The 20,110-nt window shown below is 49.2% G+C and overlaps 1 protein-coding gene across 1 annotated transcript in view; it reads left to right on the top strand.

The window, feature by feature from the left end:
- GALNT10 (polypeptide N-acetylgalactosaminyltransferase 10) overlaps nt 1–18,216 on the top strand; it is a 224,520-nt gene extending 206,304 nt beyond the window's left edge. Inside the window, exons 8-11 of the mRNA XM_082836841.1 lie at nt 4,957–5,064; nt 9,973–10,194; nt 13,353–13,469; nt 17,868–18,216. Coding sequence (XP_082692967.1) covers nt 4,957–5,064; nt 9,973–10,194; nt 13,353–13,469; nt 17,868–18,188 — 768 coding nt within the window. The 3' untranslated portion in view covers nt 18,189–18,216. The remainder of the gene's footprint in view (nt 1–4,956; nt 5,065–9,972; nt 10,195–13,352; nt 13,470–17,867) is intronic.
- Nucleotides 18,217–20,110: the final 1,894 nt, after the last annotated feature.

Raw genomic sequence — 20,110 nt, 5'->3', positions numbered from 1 at the left:
CTCCCAAGCGCAACTGAACAGGGTTTGGACTTCATCGGGGTCCTCAGCTGCTGCCAGCAGCAAAAGCCATGGCTGACTGGTGTCTTCTCCCCTCCCTGGGCAGGTAGGGTGCCCATCCATTACTGACTGGTTTCCAGGCAGCCGTTTCCTTGGGAGAGAGGTTTCGCCCCACCCCTGCTCACTCGCGGTCCCCTCAGCAGGACGGCCCCTTTGCCACGCACTCACCGGGGCCCACTGTGTCTTCCTGAAGCTCATCACTACTCGTTTCTTTCCTCCTCAGTTTAGGAGGTAAGAGCGACTAATTGTCTTTTATAAACACTGTAATGAAGCCTGTCATCACACAAAAGAAGTTTGCTAATAAAGTAAATCAAAGCAGCAATGAAAATGAATGGGGAGCACGCTTTTACAATTAGATTTGTACTTGTCTAGTGGCATGGTGCTTCCAGGGAGAAGACTGTTCCACAGGAGAAAACAGCACCAAGGAACGAGATGGCAGGGTGTGTCTGGAAACTCCTTATGGTGGAACAAGGCTCCCGGAGCAGACAGCTGCACCCCCCGCGGGGATGGAGACTAGGAAGGGCATGGAGGGGAGGGAGGGAAGAAAGCTGACAGCAGAGAGGGGCTGCAAGATGTCATCTCAGTGGCCTGTCTTTGTCCCCATCCATATATGACGGGGTCCCGGCTAAACACGGTCGCAGCTGCTGCCAGCTCTGCAGCTCCCCTTCTCTCTGCCACCAGCTGGGCTCTTCTGCCAGTGTATTACTTGGGGGAGAGGCGAAGACCCTCGGGCAACAAAGCCCCGTGACTGTACCCCACCCGCCTGGCACTGTCATTCTCCTGGTCAGTTGCAGGTTCTGCCACGAAGTCTGTTTGAAAAACTCCATCATGTCTCTGAGCTTCACTTTATCCATTTGGGAAATCAGGCCATAGGATAAAAAAATAGCATGGTGTTGAGCAGAAGGGCAAATACTGTATCTTTTCAAGGTGGTGGTATTTCTCGTTCTTTCGCAAATAGTAACGACTAACGTTAATCAGGTTTGCTACGGCCAGGCATCAGGCTGAGAGCTCTTCACAGCTTGTCTCAGTCCATCTCAGCAGCCTTGCAAGGTAGCAGTGACCGTCATCCCCAGGTCACACGGCTGCACTGGTGGCGTTGGGATAGGAAAACAGTGCTGTGGTTTCTGTGGGTCTTGGGTGGCTGCTGCCTCAGCTGTGAAGGGAGGGAGGTGGGCCTGAAGGTACACAGGTAGGTGACATGGGCCATGAGCTGAACCTGGAGTCCAGGACCAGATCTGCCCAGCTCCCCAGCCCACGGCAAGTCATGCTGTAATTGCATGCCTCCAGCTTTTATCATGTCCCGGGGTGGAGAGTCCCCTCCAGTCTGGGGATCCTGCCAGATAAGCAGCGAACACCACGGGGGTGGTGCCTGCTGTGTATGATGTGTTCTGGGGGGCCAGAGGGCGTTCTGAAGGGTTGAGTGTACCCTGAGCTGGGCCCCTCTCAGACGGCTCAGGTGCTCCCAGAGGACTCGGGGCTTGGCAGCAGCTTTTGCTGAACAGGTGTGCGTCTCTCTAAAGGCAGTTCGAGTTCTGACTCAGCCGTCAGAGAGTCATGTCCAGGGCAGGGAAGCCGTGGAGTAAACTCATCGTCCAAAGCCAGCACTCCTCCTGGGCTGCAGACATCCCAGGAATCTGAGGGCATTTTGGATGCCTCAAACCGCTGAGTAGATCAAGGTCACCCTGGTCCCTCAGGAACCTTCTGGCTGATGGCCAGCATGGTCAGGGCCAAAGAAACCCGAGGTCACAGCACAGGGAAGGATTTGGAAATTGATGATCCGTCTGCATAAAGGAAGGTTCCCTGCCAAGCAGAGCCAGAGACACAGCCTCATTAGCTAATGTGAGTTTAATATGGAGTCGAGAGAGCTGGACACCGGCCTAGTCAGCTGCCCAGGAGACACTCACAAATAGAGCAGGGTGAGGTGTCCTCCACCTGCTCAGTGTTGCTCTGCCTTCCAACAGGCAAGGGCAGCCCAGCGGTGACCTGGGCAATATCCACCAGACAAAAACGTCGCTTCCACATCAGTCACTTTGTATAAAGGGAGAGTTATTGTTACAGGATGCTGGCGCCTGACCAATGTCTCCTGCTTTGAAAATAAACTTCTTGGCTTGGCCTTGACATTAATCTACCATCAGGAGCCCATTATCTCAAGACCAATGTTCTGTTCTATTGACTGGCTCGATGGTTTTTTTCTCCCCCAAGATCAGAATATAATCGCATTTCTCCAGGCAGCATTTCCACTAATTGCAGCCCCACGCATGCCTATCCCCTGTGGGAAGCCCAGGACAGAGTACATCTGGGGTGGGGAGGAGACAGTTGCTGGCAGGAAGTGATGGGGGACTGAGGCCCCTCAAGTGTGCAAGGAGCCCTTCTAGAGCCCCTGAATTCATCAAGATACGGAGCCGAGTCCCCAGAATCCTGTCAAGCAGTTCAAGGTGGAAAAGGCTCTTTTGCACGGAATCGGGGTTGTAGATATTCCCACTCCTGCTCTTCACTCCACAAATGAGGGAATACAGTAGTGAAATTAATAATAAATGTCCCAAATCCAGCCGTGTCCCACCATCGCCACAGTCCCACAGACCCTAAGCCATGACTGCTTTGTATCTACAAAAGTCCCCTAGACCTTCCCTCCCCCAACCCTGTACCCTACAGGCCATCCTGCACTCCACAGAGTCATCTTTGGAAAAGAGAGGTGGATTGTGTTGTCTCCCTCACTGAAGACTTGCAGTGAAGACTCCTAGTCCTGCTGCAAGAGACCCTTATGATTGTCCCACTCACCTCTATGACCTCCCCTCCCCTCACTCCTGTCTTTGCAACCTCTGCTCCAGGCCTCTGGCTCCCTACCCCAGGGCCTTTGCACTCGCTCTTCTCTCCACCTGCTCTCTCACCCTTCAGATCTTTATTTTATTTTACCTTCTCATCATTTAAGTCTCACCTCAAATACTCCCTTCTAGGTGAGGCTTTCCCTGACAGGTGGGGGTAGCACAGCATCCCATACATCCATCCAGTGAGTCCATCCAGTTACCTTGCTTTGGCTTCCATAGATCACACATCACCATCTGAAAGTCCCTGTATTAGTTATCTACTGCCACAGGAAAACATAATCTTAAAGCCGTAATAGACAGTTATTATCTCAAAGTTTGTGCAGGTCAGGGATTTGTGCGTGGCTTAGCAAGATAGTTCTGCCTGGGTCTTTCATGAGGTTATAGTCAGGGTATCAGCCAGGGCTGTGGTCATCTGAAGGCTTGACTGGGGCTGGAGGAGCCTTTTAAATATATATATATATATATATATATATATATATATTTATTTATTTATTTATTTATTTATTTATTTATTTATTTATTTGGCTCACCAGGTCTTAGATGCAGCACATGGGATCTTTAGTTGCGGCATGCAAACTCTTAGTTGCAGCATGCATGCAGGATCTAGTTCCCCGACCAGGGATGGAACCTGGGCCCCCTGCATTGGGAGCACAGAGTCTTAGCCACTGGACCAGCAGGGAAGTCCCTGGAGGAGCCACTTCTAAGATGGCTCATTCACATGGTGGGAAGGTTAGCACTATTAGCAGGAGGCTTCAGCTCCTCACCACCTGTACCTCTCCATGGGGCTGCTTGAGTGTCCTCAAAACATGGCAGCTGGCTGCCCCAAAGCAAGTGATCCCAGGGAGCAAGGTGGGAACCACAGTGTCCTCCATCATTTCTGTAGTATCCTGTTGGTTACACAGGTCTGTCCTCATGTGCTTCATTTGGGAGGGTGCAAACACCAGGAGGCAGGGATCATTGGGGGCTTCTCGGAGTCTGGCCACCACACTCCGCCTCCATGAGAGCAGGGGCCTTGGCCAACTTATTCACTGCTGTATGTGCCCAGCAGCATGTGTGGCATGTAGCAGGCACTCCATAAATGTCAGTCAAATGTATGAACCCATCATTTGTAGTATCTCACACTGCTGTGACTGGGTGCCAGGTCCTGTGCTAATCAGCACCTTACCTACAATACCGCATCCCCTGAGCCTGCCTCATTTCATCCTTTACAAGTGAGGAAACTGAGACTCAGAGAAGTTAGGTGCCTTGATCCAAGTCACAAAGCTGTATAGTGACTGAGTCAGGATTTGAACCCAGGACTGCCAGAGGGGGTCTGTTTAGGCTGGGCCCCTCAGTGGGTTGATTGTGCTTGTTAAGAATTCCCACACTGTTGTCAGACCAGGGTTCCAACTCAGGAGATCTCTGTGATACGGGTTGTAGAGGGAGACACAAGAAGCACAGGCAGCCTTGCCCATGAGCCACCCTGCAGGAGAGTCAGGGCAGGGAGGCAGGGGACTGCTCAGGGTGACCCAGCAAGATCTAGAAGGAAACAACAGCATTTAATGCCAGAGTCGGCAAATGCACAGCCTGGGTGCCACCTTGTCCCCTGTCATACCTGCGGACAGCATCACGAAGTGATCACCACAGTCTTTCCCACAGAGCCCCCGCTACCCCCTCACAATTCTCACACTTGTCCAGAGCTCAGACTCTAGAGTCAGCCCAAGCTGGCTCTGAATTCTGGCCCCACCATGTACCAACCCTGTGACCTTAGAGAAGTTTCTTAGCGTCTCTAAGCCTCGGTTTCTTCATCTGTAAAATGGAGCTCCGTTACTACCTACTTTATGGGTTTTCTGACGAGGCTTCTGTGCAGCTGTGCGTGCGAAGCCCATATCGTAGCGTTTGGCCATGAGTAAGCACTCGATGCCGTGAGCTGTGTTTACTGCTGTGTTTTCCTACATCCCTAGTTCTGTGAATGGGGGCTTTAGTACACAGTCCACGCTGATGCTTCCGATGAATGCACGAAGGAACGCTCGCCTTTGAGGAGGCCGTGAATTGGAGGCAGAAATATCATCTTCTCTCACTTCTCACCCTGCAGGTGTGGATGTGTGGAGGCCGCATGGAGGACATTCCCTGCTCCAGGGTGGGCCATATCTACAGGAAGTACGTGCCCTACAAGGTCCCCGCCGGAGTCAGCCTGGCCCGGGTAAGGTGGTGGCTTCCCTAGGGGGTGAGATGTTGGCCTACGACCATCGGCGGAGCAGAGACACCCAATGCCCTAGGCCTAATGGTCCCTAGGAGTGAGGATGTGCCCCTCCCCCCACCCTCCAGGTGAAATCCAGTTTAAAAGAACTTACTTATGCGAATTCCCTGGCGGTCCAGTGGTTGGGACTCCGCACTTTCAAGGCTGAGGGTATGGGTTCAAGCCCTGGCTGGGGAACTAAGATCCCACAAGCCTCGCAGTGTGGCAAACATAAATAAACATAGAAGAACTTACTTAAAGCCCTGCTTAATCACTTATTAGCTCTGTGACGTTGGAAGGTTGCTCTAAGGTTCTGTTTACTCCTTTGCTTCAAGGAAGCTCAGTTTTTTCCAACTCTTAGCATGGCCGGGAGAATTAAGGAGATAATGCAGTTTCCCAAAGTGTGACCAATAAGGTGATTTTAGGTGGTCAACATTTTTATTTCCATGTGTTGAAATTAATGTGGATTAGTGTAGCAAATTCATGATTTCACTGACATTATTACTGAGGATAAAGCTAAAGTAGGTACAAAATTAGACTAGGGATGATTTAAAGAAACATGTTGGGTAAAATTTAATACAGGTGGAGTGGTGTGTTTGGGAAAGACTGAGATGGCACTTAAAAGCTCCTGGCACAGCGATGGTTAATAAATGTTAGCGTCTTTCTCTTCTCACCGCCTCTCCACTTTCATGCCAAAAATTCTGTGTCAAACTGTTTTAGTGCCTTAAAATGGTTTATATCAGTCATTGGTCGAATTAAAGTGGCACTATCTACAAACGGAAATGTAAGCCAGAAGTTTTTGTTTTGTGTTATTAATATTTCACTAAACCTTAATAACAAAATTTTAAAATCTTAAGGGTCTTGAAAAAAATCAGGGTGACCCCAAAAGAACAACGAAGAGGTGGGAGGGTCCCCAGAGGGTAAAGAGAGCCGCAGGGAGGTTTGGTGGGATCTGGAAAGGTCACCACACAGATTTGCCTGTTGGAGACCCCCCACCTCAACCCGTGAAGACCCCTCCCGGCAGCGCCCACCCCCCCACACACCCCCCCCCCGCGAGCCTGTTTGGCTTCAGTCCACACAGCCTCCTTCTGCCCAGTCCACTGCCTCCCCTTCCCCCATCACCTGACAATCAACGACGTGCAGAATTGTAGCCTCTGGGTCTCGGAAGGGCCCTTGTCCTGCGACTTACAAGAAAGACCAAGAGGCTCAGAGAGGCAGCTGTCTCCCCGGGCTCCATCCAAGGGTGGGACGCTGGGCTCTGGAGGCGGCCGGGGCTGCTATGGGGACCGGCGTTGCTATGGGGACCGGCGTTGAGGAAAAAGAGAGCCAGCAGCGGCCTCTAGTGGTCGAAGATTCCAACGACAGCCGTACCAGCCATCCGCGCTTGGGACAGCCCTCTCACGTGGGGTGCGAGGTCTAGTTCAGCAGGAGAGGCAGGAATCACGTTTCATCTGAAATACCGTTGGCAACCCCAGAGGAAGGAGCCACGCGGGAAAACCGCAGAGTCGCTCAGTAAGCCCAAGATAGCGACTCTTCCAACTACTAGGGACTGTGGAACCATTAGGACAGTCCTCTGACCCCTGAGCAGGACCACTCCCAAAAGCATCCTTTCCCTATGCAGAGCTGTCACGTATTGATATAAGACTCGCCCGGTAAAGACACACCACCACCTCCTGTTCATAGATCCACAGATGAACTGTAGTAACACATTAAAAACTTCCTAAGCCAGGCATTGTGCAAAGCATCTTACATACTTATCTCACTTAGTTCTCACTTGTTTTTAATCCCCATTTTAGAGATGAGGACAGTGAAATGTAGAGACACAAAGAAACTAGAGCCATAATTCAAACCCACTTAGGTCTGACCAGTGCCTGGCACAGAGTGGTCATCCTTTAAGTAGCGACTGCTGTTGTCATTAGCAGTATTAGTGTCAGCATCAATATTAGCAAGACTGGAAAGGTGATTTCAGTGTCTTATCTGAATTCTGTGTTTTCACATTTTAACTCCTTCTTTCACCTGATTTTTCACCTGATTCAGACTGAATCAGTCTCCTGTTGACTTTAAACCAGTTCAGTCTGAGCAGCGCCCATGTAGGTTGGTAGGACCAAAGGTGCCTGAATCAAGCTCTCCTAACTTTTGTTACAATATCTAACTACCCCGTCTTAGTTGCAGATCATATTTTACATGTTTGTTCAGTGTTTTAACAACCAGATCCTTCTAGAGTGTTGTCTCCTAGAACATCATACTGATAGATTTGAGGAGAGGTATCCTAAAAGCCCCAAGAGAGCCAGATAAAGAGGGAAACCAAAGTCTTACTAAGGGTGTACAGATTCCAGAAGGACAAAAAGCCAGGGAGCAGTGGAGCAGCAATTCAGGAAGGATGAACTGGCCACCAGCTTGCCTGCCTCAAGAAGAAGTAGCCAGTCTTAATTTATTTACTAAATTTGCTAAGATCCTTCTCGTCTGTGCTTCTGGGCAAGGGGTCTTTGGGAAGGCAGTGACAGAAACCCACTCAAACTTGGCAAAACAAAAGTTGATTTTTGTTTGGAGACTTATTCCAAGATTCTGGACAATTCTCTGTGATTCAAACTCAAGAAAAGCAGGGGGGCCTCAGACAGGACTGGGACCCAGAACTAGGAAGGTGTTAGGAGTAGGGATAAGAGGAGCACACCGCCTGCTAAAATCCCAGAGTCCTTTTCATGACTCTAGCAAGGGGAGAGGTAATAGAAATAAACGTAAAGTCCCTTACTTTGGCCCAGGAACTGTACAAAAGTTCAAGATCTGGGAGAAATGACTTACTAAGCCATGTCTGGAAAATGCAATATTCATTAAAATAGTAATTTAAGTATCATTTAAAATTAGAATATTATTTGATTTGATCCTTTAAAAAGAATCCTGGTGAATTTCAGCACCTTTCCTTGGTCAGATTGGCCATCCTTGCCTGTGGTTGGAGAAGAAACCACAGTGGTCTCTCATCGTCCCTGTGGCTTGAGCAAATCAGACAGTGAGCCAGAGGACCTGGGTGGCAAGGCAGGAAAAGGAGACTCTTCAGATGTGCCGGCCCCCGCTTAGGTCTTCAGCTTCCTCTGGGCACAGTTTTAAATTAAACCCAGCCTCTGCTCTGCAGGGGCCTGAGGGGGATAACAATGTTCCTGAACTGATTTCTGACCCACTGTTGACCTCTTCAGCACTCAGAAAAAACGAGACAGTGGCAAGGAAATTTTGTAGTTTCGCAGTCCCAAACTCAGAGCCAGCAAAAGTGAGGAGTTGGTGGATTTGGGCTTCGATACCAGGGCCTTCCTCCTGTGAGCTTCCTTCCTCCTTACTCAGGAGTTGGCAAACTATTTTTGTGTGACCCGTAAGCTAAGAATGGTTTTTACATTTTTAAATAGCTGAGGGGGGAAAAAATCAAAAGAATAATAATATTTTGTGACATATGAAAAAATCAAACTTCAGTGTCCATAAGTTTTGACAGCCACACCCATTCACTTACGTAGTGTCTAGGGCTGCTTTATAGCTGTATCAGAGTTGAGACCACATGGTCTGCAAAGCCTAAAATATTTACTGTCTCGCCCTGTACAGAAAACGTTTGCCAGCCGCAGCCTTACCTTCTGCTTCTAGGGCAGTCATTTACACTAAGGTGTGAGTAATTGATAACGGCCTAAAGTGCTAACTTGCTTTTACCCTTCAGAAGGAAATCTGGATTGCAGTAGGGGGAAAATGATATGATAAAGCCTAGAGAATTAAAGCAGGGGAGATATCCTGGCAACAGCCTGGGGTTGGAGGAAGATGTTGGGAGCAGGGAATTTCCCCTGAACCGTGATGCTTTGCTCTTCCAAGAAAAGTAAGAGGTTCTCCGCAGGTGGGATCTACACTGCAGGTGGAGTGAGGGATTTTCATCACAGTTACACAGAAGAATTCACTTTTCCTCTCCTCCAAGTCTATTCACAAACAGGATGTTTCCTCACCTGCTGCTGCCTCTACTTGCCAGTAATATGGTTGTCATTTTTTATTGATTATCTTTGTGTTTTGTAATCAAAGTAGCAACCTTAACACCTCAAAGGATTGTTAAAAATTCCAGCTGCTGAGGGAATTTTACCTTCTGGTTGCAAATTATGATTCGTTTTTACAAGGCAACTTGGGCAGCACTCTTAGTTAAATGTGACAAAACCCAACTCAAATTGGGTTAAGCAGAAAGGGAATTTACTGACTCATGTCAATGGAAAGCTCTGAGGTAGTTCTGGCTTCAGACATGGCTGGATTCAGGAACCAAAAGAAGCAATGTGTTCCTGGTTCTAACCCTCAGCTCTGCCTCATTCTGGGTTGACTTCAACCTTGGACAGGCTTTCCAAATGGCCCAGCAGCTCTCGGCATCTTACTCACCAGATCTTACCCAGCAATTCTTCCCCATAGTTACCAAAAAAAAAAAAAAAAAATTCCAGGACTGATGCCTCTCGATTCTGATTGGCTTGGCCCAGGTCACATGCCCACTGCTGGCCAATCCCTATGTCTGGGCTATCTATATTCCCATTGGCCAGGCTGGGTCACATGCCTTTCCTTCAGCCACAGGAGGTAATAGTGAGGCAGAGGTGGGTCCCCAAAGGAAAATCAGTGGGAGGCGATCTGTAGAAAAAGAGGGAAGGCAAGATGGGCAAGAAAACCAGCAGCAGTGTATTATTCAACCGTAAGTTGCAGAGTCCTTGAAACATGCATGAATAATAAATATAGAAGACTTAAAAACACGGTGGGGCTGTGGTCCTTGATGCAGCATAAAATAAGAAAGGTTGACCTTCACCTCCAGGACCCTTTGTACCCACTTTTCTCCTCGGCCCTTCGGAGAGCCTGACACTTGCACCTGCCTATCCCCTCCAGAACCTGAAGCGAGTGGCAGAGGTGTGGATGGACGAGTACGCGGAGCACATCTACCAGCGCCGGCCCGAGTACCGCCACCTCTCCGCTGGAGATGTAACTGCACAGAAAAAGCTCCGCAGCTCCCTTAACTGCAAGAGTTTCAAGTGGTTTATGACCAAGATCGCCTGGGACCTGCCCAAATTCTACCCACCTGTGGAGCCTCCGGCCGCAGCGTGGGGTGAGGTGAGTCTGAAGGGCCAGGCAAGCCACATAATTAGGGCCCGGCGCAAAATGCACGTGCAGACCCCAGGTCCACAGGTCAGAGAAAAAAGTGCCGGTAACACAACATTGTAAATCAATTTTTAAAAAACAGAAACTTATCGTCATCTAAAAAGTGCCAGTAGAGGTATAAAATATAAAACTTTTTACTTTCTTTCGGTGGTCTCTTAGCCTTGTGGTGGTGTTTTTGTTTGCTTTTGAATGTTATCAGTAGAGAAAAACTAAAACTTTAAATGATCAGTGTGAATTTTACCGTTCATCTTTATATTCTGCAGTGCCAGTGTTAAAGGCAATGAGAGCATTTAACTCGTGCACAGTTGGTGAAATTTCACAGTCTGTATTTCAAACCTTGTCCATGCGTTTGTATTTTTTACCAGAGCAGTGGAAACACTGCACAAAACTAACTCAGCTGTTTTTATTTCACTTCTTGATAATGTACACGTCCTATCAACTGTCTCTACCTTGGGCTTACTGATGAATGAGAAAGAACTGAAGGGAAAGGAACTGTGGGTTGCCCCCTCCTTCCCTTTGCTTCTGTGCTTTTATCTGCTGCTGAAGTAGTTGGCTTATCCAGAGAAGCATCACAGAAAGGACATGATAGGGCTCCCCAGTCCCTCCTGTGTCTTTGACCAGCATTCCTCTTTGTGCAGCTGAAGCCAGTTCTGATTGGAAAGGAGGGCGTGGCCTCTGGGACATGCCAGCGCCCCCACTGAGTCACAGCCACGACACACTCACCCTGTTCTCCCTTTGAGTCCTGCTGAACTCCCCTGCATGTGGGACCCCAGGATTCTGTGCTTGCAGGGACTCACAGTCGCTGTCTGTGAACTTGGCAGAAAGGACCGGCAGATGCTCACAGAGCATGTGTCACCTCTGCTCACGTGCGTGCTCTATTGCCCCATCAGATTTCACTTGCAGGTTTCAAAGATAAGATTACTAGAAAGTTGAAGACAGTGACAGCAGAGCTTTAAACCAAACACAGGACTTCCCTGGTGGTGCAGTGGTTGAGAGTCCGCCTGCCAACGCAGGGGACACGGGTTCGAGCCCTGGTCCAGGAAGATCCCACATGCCACGGAGCAGCTAAGCCCGTGCACCACAACTACTGAGCCTGTGCTCTAGAGCCCGCGAGCCACAACTCCTGAGCCCGCGTGCCGCAACTACTGGAGCCCGTGCTCCACAACAAAGAGAAGCCCCTGCAATGAGAAGCCTGCGCGACGCAACTAGAGAAAGCCCGCGAGCAGCAACAAAGACCCAGCGCAGCCATAAATAAATGTATTAAAAAACAAACACAGACTCTGAGTGAGGGACCCTGTGCCGTTGCCCTTGTCACACACCCATGGAGCTGGTCCTGCTGGAGGAGGCAGACAGTCCGTCACCACATCCTGGGCATGGCTCCTGGCTCCGGTTGAGAGCACCCACTCGCTTAGAGATGGATATATGGGGGCTTGTGGAGGGGAAGCATAAGCATTGGAGCTCCTGTTTTAAGTGACAGAAGTCCATTTTAAAGTGAGAAGGGGGGATTTATTGATTCTCACAGGAACCTTGGATAGCTGTGGCTTCAGCTGTGAACACCTGGATCCAGGGAGCTCAAATGATGTCAGTCTCTTTTTCTCCTGCTTAACTGTGCTTCCTTTTGTGTTGGCCTCACGCCGCGAGTAGCAAGATTGGCTCCCAGAAGCTTCAGGCTGAGAAATCCCAAGCTTGGCCCAACCCAGCAGAAAGTAAAGACCTCTTTCCCAGTGGAGCCAGCAAAGGTCCAGGATTGAAATCTTATCCTTGGATCCTGCACCAGTCACTGTGGCCATTGGAAGAAGGGGGAAGCAAGGGTAGGATGGGTGCTCTGGCCACGGGATGGACCAGGAGCCGTGGCCCTGTAGAAAATCAGGGCATTTTTACCAGAGGTGGAGAGACACGCGTTGGGCCGGCAGAAACATCACATGTTACTTGTTCAGATTCACACAGCAACTTAGAGGGGCCGTTCCCAACTAAGCCATCTGCCTAGCCCCGCCCAACACCAGCACGAGTTTTCTAGACAAGGTGTCATCTTGATTTCCCTCATGAAGCTCTTCATTTCTTTGCCACTCTATTGGCTTTCTCCCCCGTGTTTGTTCAGGTCCTGCGAGAAGCAGACACCAAGATTGGACTAGACGTGCAAGAGACTTACTGGGGCAACACTTGAGGAAAGAATTGAGCAGGGAGGCGGGGAGAGCCGTCAGACCGTGATGCTGTGGAAGAAGGGTCCCAGCCTGCAGTGAGGCTCTACTGAAGTCTGGCCGTGTTAACAGGCAGTCTTCTGGCCAAATCACCTGCCAGAGGAGCGCGCATCTCCCGGGGGTGGGCCTGCCTCCCTCAGACGCTGGCTGGGGGCAGCGCCAGGGAGCGTGGCCTCCGCTCGGACACGGTGGTGGATGCAGAACACAGCAGCTGGGTGGTCAGACCCCTGCAGCCGGACATTGGAGTTGACCTTTTCTGAGCCCCGACACCCCCTACCCCTCAGTCGAACGAGGAGCCACGTCTGTGAAGTAGGAGCTGCACGATGTGATGCCAGCACCTGGCACGGTGGCTTGCCTGCTGTCCGTGCTGGCTGGCCACGCGATTGCCGGGGCCTCCACACTCCCACGGTGCTCTTCCCCGCACGCCCCCACCCATCTTAGTGAGACCACTGTTGCTCTTTGGATCTTCCCATTCACCCGCCCTAAAAGGCAGAGTCTCCAAGGTCCCACAGCAAAGACCCTACACCTTTTCTAGAGTGGTTTTCAAGGCATAGTCTCTAGATCACCTGGAATGAGGGAAAAATTTGATCCCTGGACCTGTTGGGTCAAATTCTCTGGGAGAGGAGCTGGGGAATCCTCCTTTCAACAGCCCCTCCCCTCCAGGCACCCGCCACCACCCCCAGGACTCTGCGTGCTGTAAGACAAAGCAGGGTTTAGCAGAGCGGCTCTCTGTGTTCCTTTATCGAGAGGCTCAGGGCCCAGCCACCAACCCGGGGCAAGCTTTATTAGGATAATCCAGCACTCAGCCCATGCGATGCCTCTGCCTTGTTTCCCTCCCCCCACCCCAGCAGGGGCCCAGGCAGGTATCTCGAGGTGGCTAACTGGTCCACTCTTTGCTTCTTTCTTGTCCAGATCCGCAATGTGGGCACAGGGCTGTGTGCAGACACGAAACATGGGGCCCTGGGCTCCCCACTGAGGCTGGAGAGCTGCGTCCGGGGCCGAGGGGAGGCCGCCTGGAACAACATGCAGGTAAGGGCCGCTCCTCAGGACCCGTAGTCGGGCTCTCTGTGCCATCGCGGCCTGCAGTGCTCACATGGTCAGGACTGGGAGGGAGAGGCCACGGGTCAACGATGAGTCTCGGGACTTCCCTGGTGGCGCAGTGGTTAAGAATCCACCTGCCAATGCAGGGGACACGGGTTCGAGCCCTGCTCCAGGAAGATCCCACATGCTGCGGAGCGACTAAGCCCGTGCACCACAGCTACCGAGCCTGTGCTCTAGAGCCCGCGAGCCACAACTCCTGAGCCCGCGTGCCACAGCTACTGAAGCCCGTGCACCCTAGAGCCCGTGCTCCGCAACAAGAGAAGCCACCACAGTGAGAAGCCCTCACCCCGCAACGAAGAGTAGCCCCCGCTTGCCGCAACTAAAGAAAGCCCACACGCAGCAAAGAAGACCCAACGCAGCCAAAAATTTTTTAAAAAGACTCCATGCTTCCAATTCAGGGGGCGTGGGTTCGATCCTGGTTGGGGAGCTAAGATCTCACATAGCACGGCCAAAAAGATGAATCACAGGTCAGCCTAGGGTACGCATTATAAGAGCCTCCTGAGCACCTTGGAAAGAGGAACCCTGCACATCAGTCTGGACTGTTGGTTACAAATGACAGACACCCAGCCCAAGTGGCCATCAACAGAAAGAGGGAGTTACCGGCTGGTGTCACTGAAAAGTCTAGATGATGTCATCAGGATCTCTCTAGGGTCTCAGCTCTGCTTCCCTCTCCGTTGGCTCCATTCTTAACCTGGCTGTCTTCCCATGTGGTGGCAGATGTGACCACCAGCAGCATAGGCTGCCAGCCCCTCAGTGGAAAGGCATGTCCTTCCCAAGAGTTCTGGAGAAGTCCTGGGGCTCTCACACGTTGGGTTTCCTGAGCCAGTGATGATGGGGGTGTGATACAGTCCTCTTACTGACCTGGGCCAGGAATAATGCCTGTTCTCACCAGCCCGAGTGGAAGACACCCTGGTTCTATCAAAGAAATTGACATTGTAGTTGAAAATATTCCCACAAAGAAAATTACAGGCTCAGATAGAGTTACTGGTGAATTCTCTCAAATGCTTAAAGAAGATAAGTTACTAATTCTACAGAAACTCTTCCGGAAAAGGAGGGAATACGTCCCACCTCATTTTATGAGGCCAGCATTACCTTAATAGCAAAACCAGACTAAAACATTATAAGAAAACCACAGAGCAATATCCCTCATGAACATAATGCAAAAGTTCTAAACAAAAGTTTAGAAAATTATATCCAACAATATATGAAAAGGGTAATACACCATGGCTAAGTGTAATTTATCCCAGGAATGAATGGTTGGTTTAACATTAGAAAATTAATCAATATGATTCACCATTAACAAAATGAAAAAGAAAACCGTATGATCACCTCAGCACACCTAGAAAAACCGTTTGACAAAATCTAACATCCATTTCTAATAAAAACTCTCAGCAAACCAGGACTAGAAAGGAACTTCCTCAACTTGATAAAGGGCATCTGTAAAAATTCTACAGCTAACATCATATTTCATGGTAAAAATCTGAATGCTTTCCCACTAAGATCAGGAACAAGACAGGGATTCCAATCTTATCATTTCTATTTGACAGTGTTCTGGAGGTTCTAACCTGTAGCAAGAAAAAAATAATTTCATCCAGGTGGGAAGTAAAGAACAAAAACTGTCTTTATTTGCAGAGTATGTGATCATCTATGTAGAAAATTCAATAAAATCTACAGAGAAGCTACCAGAACTAATAGCTGAGTTTAGCAAAGTTGCATGATACAAAAGTCAGTTGTTTCTCTACATACTAATAATGAAGAATCAGAAGTTAAAATTAAAAACAAGCATTTACAATGACAAAAAATATGAAATACTCAGGTGTGAAACTGACAAAAGATGTGAAAAACCTGTGTACCGAAAACTACAAAATATTGCTGATAGAAACTAAAGAAGTTCTAAATAAATGAAGATACATACCATGTTCATAGGTTGGTAGACTCAATAATTGATATCAATTCTATCCAAAGAAATCTATAAATTCAACAGAATCCTAACATTGTAGTAGGCTTTTTTGTAAAAATTGAAAAACTGATTCTAAAATTCATATGGAAAATGGACAGGACCTAGAATAGCCAAAACAAAATTTCAAAAGAAGTACAAAGTTAAAGACTAACACTGATTTCAAGATGTATCGTAAAATGTCAGTAATTAAAGGTGTCATATTGACATAAAGAAAGATAAATGGGGCTTCCCTGGTGGCGCAGTGGTTGAGAGTCCGCCTGCCGATGCAGGGGACACGGGTTCGTGCCCCGGACTGGGAAGATCCCACATGCCGCGGAGCGGCTGGGTCCGTGAGCCATGGCTGCTGAGCCTGCGCATCCGGAGCCTGTGCTCCGCAACGGGAGAGGCCACAACAGTGAGAGGCCCGCGTACCGCAAAAAAAAAAAAAAAAAGATAAATGGAACAGAATAGAGAGTCCAAAAATAGACCCACACATATGTGGACAACCAACTTTTGCAGATGTTCAAAGGAAATTTAGTGCACAAAATATAATCTTTTCAACAAGTGGTGCATATGCAAAAAATTTTTTTCAATAAATACCTTAGACTATATACAAAAATTAACTCAAAATGGAGCATTGACCTAAACATAAAACCTAAAACAAAATATTTTAGAAGAAAACATAGGCAAAGTGTTTGGGACCTTGGTAACCCAAGCCATGATTTCTTAGATACAACACCAAAAGACAATTCATAAAAGAAAAAAATTGATAAATTGGACTTCTTCAAAATGAAAAACTTCTGTTCTTTAAAAGATACTGTTGAGAAAATAGAAAAGCAAGCTACAGACAGAGAGAAAATGTTTACAAAGCGTATATCTGATAAAGAACTTATATTTAGAGTATAAAATTTCTCAAAACTTAATAAGAAAATAAGCAAGGCAATTTAAAAATGGGCAAAAGGTATGTACAGGCATTTTTAGCAAAGAAGGCATGTCATTGGCAAATAAACACATCAAACATGCTTAAGTTCATAGTTATTAGAGAAATGGAAATTAAAATGATAATCTATTAAAAAGACTGACCATACCAAGGGTTGGCAAGGATGTAGATGAATTGGAACCATGCACACACTGCTGGTGGGAGTGCGACTGGTACAACCACTTTGGAAACTAGTTTGGCAATTTCTTAGAAAGTTACACATGGATCCAGGCATCCCTTTTCAAGGGATTTATCCACGAGGGAAGAAATTATGTATACGTCCATACAATGGCTGGTACACATGTGTTCATAGCAACTCTATTTGAAATAACCAAAATCTGAAAACAACCCAAATGTCCAAGAACAGGTAAACTGAGTACCATGCAGTGAAATAATACTTGACCATAACAAGGAATGAACTACTAATAAATGTTGTTATAACATGGATGAATCTCAACAGAATTGTGTTGAGTGAAATAAATCAGACAAAAAAATACATACTGTCTGATTCCTTTTATATAAAATTCTAGAAATTGTGAACTAATCTCTAGTGATGGGAAGCAGAGGAGTGATTGCCTAGGGGCATGAGGAGTGGAGAGGGACAGGCGGAAAAGATTACAGAGGCACGTGAGGGTGCTTTTGGGGTGATGGATACGTCCACTACCTTGATGATGATGATGGTTTCACGGTCAACTATGTCAAAATGTATCAAACACGGGGCTTCCCTGGTGGCGCAGTGGTTGAGAGTCCGCCTGCCGATGCAGGGGACATGGGTTCGTGCCCCGGTCCGGGAAGATCCCACGTGCTGCGAAGCAGCTAGGCCCGTGAGCCATGGCCGCTGAGCCTGCGCGTCCGGAGCCTGTGCTCCGCAACGGGAGAGGCTGCAACAGTGAGAGGCCCGCGTACCGCAAAAAAAAAAAAAGTATCAAACTGTACACTTAAATGTGGGCAATTTATCGCATGCCAAATATTGTTCAGTAAAGCTGCTAAAAAGAAAGTTTATCGACCAAATACCATATGTGAACCTGGTTTGGATCCTGATTCAAACAGACTTGACTGTGAAAAGAGAGGTATAAGGCAGTCTGAGAACACTTGAACTCAAGATATTTGATGACATGGAAGATTCTGTGATAACTTTTCATTGTTATCATGGCATTTACTGAAGTCATGACACCTGGTGTGGTAGGATGTCCAGGATTTGCTTCAGAATAACGTTGTGGGCGAGATATGGTGAGGGAAAGCTGTAACAAGATTTGCCGTGAGTTGGTAATCCTCGAAGCTGGGTCACTGGGACAGGTATGGTCAATAAACTTTTTTCTGGACTCCTGTGTTTAAAATTCCCCCTGGTTACAAAAAAAGAGAGTCCCCTAGCTTTTCTGTCCACCTCACGATGTGCCTGTGTGTACAGGTGTTCACCTTCACCTGGAGAGAGGACATCCGGCCTGGAGACCCCCAGCACACCAAGAAGTTCTGCTTCGACGCCATCTCCCACACCAGCCCCGTCACCCTCTACGACTGCCACAGCATGAAGGGCAACCAGCTGTGGAAGTACCGCAAAGTAAGACAGGGTGTGGGGGGGACAGGGAAGCCTGCTCGATTTAAAAAAAAAAAAAATGTAATGCCTCATTCCTGCTCCCCAGAGCCCCTCCCTCACGTGTTTGTTCCACAGACCTACCATGCCCGACTCTCCAGTCATCAAGAGAAAGCAGAAATTCAACTGTTTATTTGAAGTCTCTGGAATCTTAAATGTTGGCAGCTGAGCCCATTTCTTAAAAAAAACCACCTTGAAAGCCAATGAAATTTGACTGGAGATGGGCAGTGATTAGGGCCCCGGCCCGGAAGTGGCAGGCATCACTTCTGCCCGCATCCCAGTGGGCACAGCCTAGGCATGTGACAAGGCCAGCTGCAAGGGAGGCGGGCAGTGCCCACTGTGTGCTCGAGAGGAGAGCCAGACAGGTCTGCGAGCCTCCCTGCCTCCTTGCTGTTACTGCTGCTGCTCTTTGTTCACCTCCCCAGCGTGGCCCGGCTGATAACCTGCCTGTTTTGCAGGACCAGACCCTGTATCACCCCGTCAGCGGCAGTTGCATGGACTGCAGTGAACGTGACCACAGGATCTTCATGAACACCTGCAACCCCTCCTCTCCCACTCAGCAGTGGCTGTTTGAACACACCAACTCAACAGTCTTGGAAAAATTCAATAGCAACTGAGCCTTCACGTTCCCGTGGCAGGCCTGGCAGGGTCCTCTCCGGCATTCACTGCAGCCTCCCTCTCCCAAGAGAGGCAGGGCTTCTGCAGACTCCGTCACATAAAAGCTGCTGGCCAGCCGGGCCAGGGCAGAGGGGGCGATTGAAGCTGGGCCAGGTGTCTGCCAGGCCCTGCAGGCCCAGAGTGGTGGAGCCGGGATAGAGAGCAGACCCCACAAGAGGCCCCGCTCAAGAGCAGAGCCTGCTGCACCCCTGGCAGCATCACGGAAATCCAGGAGAGCCTTTTCAACTTTGTCACCACGTTCCCTTGAGCATTATGCAGGAGGACTGCCAGGGCAGCCCTAGACCACCCTAAAATGAGTCCTCTGAGGCTGCCTAGCCTTCAGGTGGCTCATACATGACAGTCCTGCAGAGAGAGAGGCAAATTCTGTCTGTAGCGGGGGCAGCTTTTAGCACCAGTGCCACCCATCTGCAGCAGAAGGGAAAAAGTCTTTCTCGGGGCCGCTGGTTTCAGCCTTTGAATTTTTGCCTGCCCAGCGTCTGTTCTCTGTCACAGCCCCAGGAGATGCAGTCAGTCGAAAGCCGTGCCTCGGGCCCTCCGAGTGTACAATACTGACCCCTGGCCAGCTGCCAGGCCTGGGGGCAGCAGCGCGACCCGCAGATATTCCTTTGCAGCCGTGGACAGACGGGATGTCTCCCCTTGCTCTCAGGGTACTCGAAATGCCCATTTTAGCGCTCTCCGGGCACAAGGACAGCCCAGCCACCAGCTTTTCAGGACTGTGTTTCTGATGGCCTTGGGCCTGTGGCACGGGCCCAGTAGAAAACCTCCAAACTAGAAATTCTGGCTGAATTTCCCTCATCAGTGCTTCCATATCTCCCCCCCCCCGCCTCTCTCTCCCCCTCTCTCTCCTCTCTCTCTCTCTCTCTCTCTCTCTCTCTCTCTCTCTCTCTCTCTCTCTCTCTCTCTCTCTCTCGGCCAATTGCCTGCCTCAAGAGAGGAACAGAGGTGTGAGGTCCGGAGGCCTCCAGGGTGGACCGTGGGCAGATGCCTAGCCTCTGACTCATTGTGGTTCTGGTTCTCATATGGAATTCTAGAATTTTTAAGGAACTCTGTACTGTGATCAAAAACTAAAATGACACGTAGGATTCTGGTATTCTAGCATCCAATATGGATTTCTAGGATGCTGTGATTAGCCAGCCAAGTGTAAAACATTCGAGGCAGCCCCCAGCCTAGAGACAATCTGTGAAGTCCAGCGTTGGTGGTGCTGGGGGAGGGGGCAGGAGACCTGTGTCCGTCAGCTCATACCGGAGGCCTTGGTGTGACACGGTCCTCAGCCCAGACCTAAAGCCCTGCCAACCTGCCACCATGGTCACACCTGCAGTGGAGAACAGATCCCAGTGTCCCATGAACAGACGTGTACCTAGCTCCATGCCGGTCCTTTGTGT

Source organism: Leucopleurus acutus, assembly GCF_964270905.1.
Source record: "Leucopleurus acutus genome assembly, chromosome: 3".
Classification (NCBI taxonomy): Eukaryota; Metazoa; Chordata; class Mammalia; order Artiodactyla; family Delphinidae; genus Leucopleurus; species Leucopleurus acutus.
Note: the sequence above shows the minus strand (reverse complement) of the source record. Positions and strands in the feature narration are given on the sequence as shown.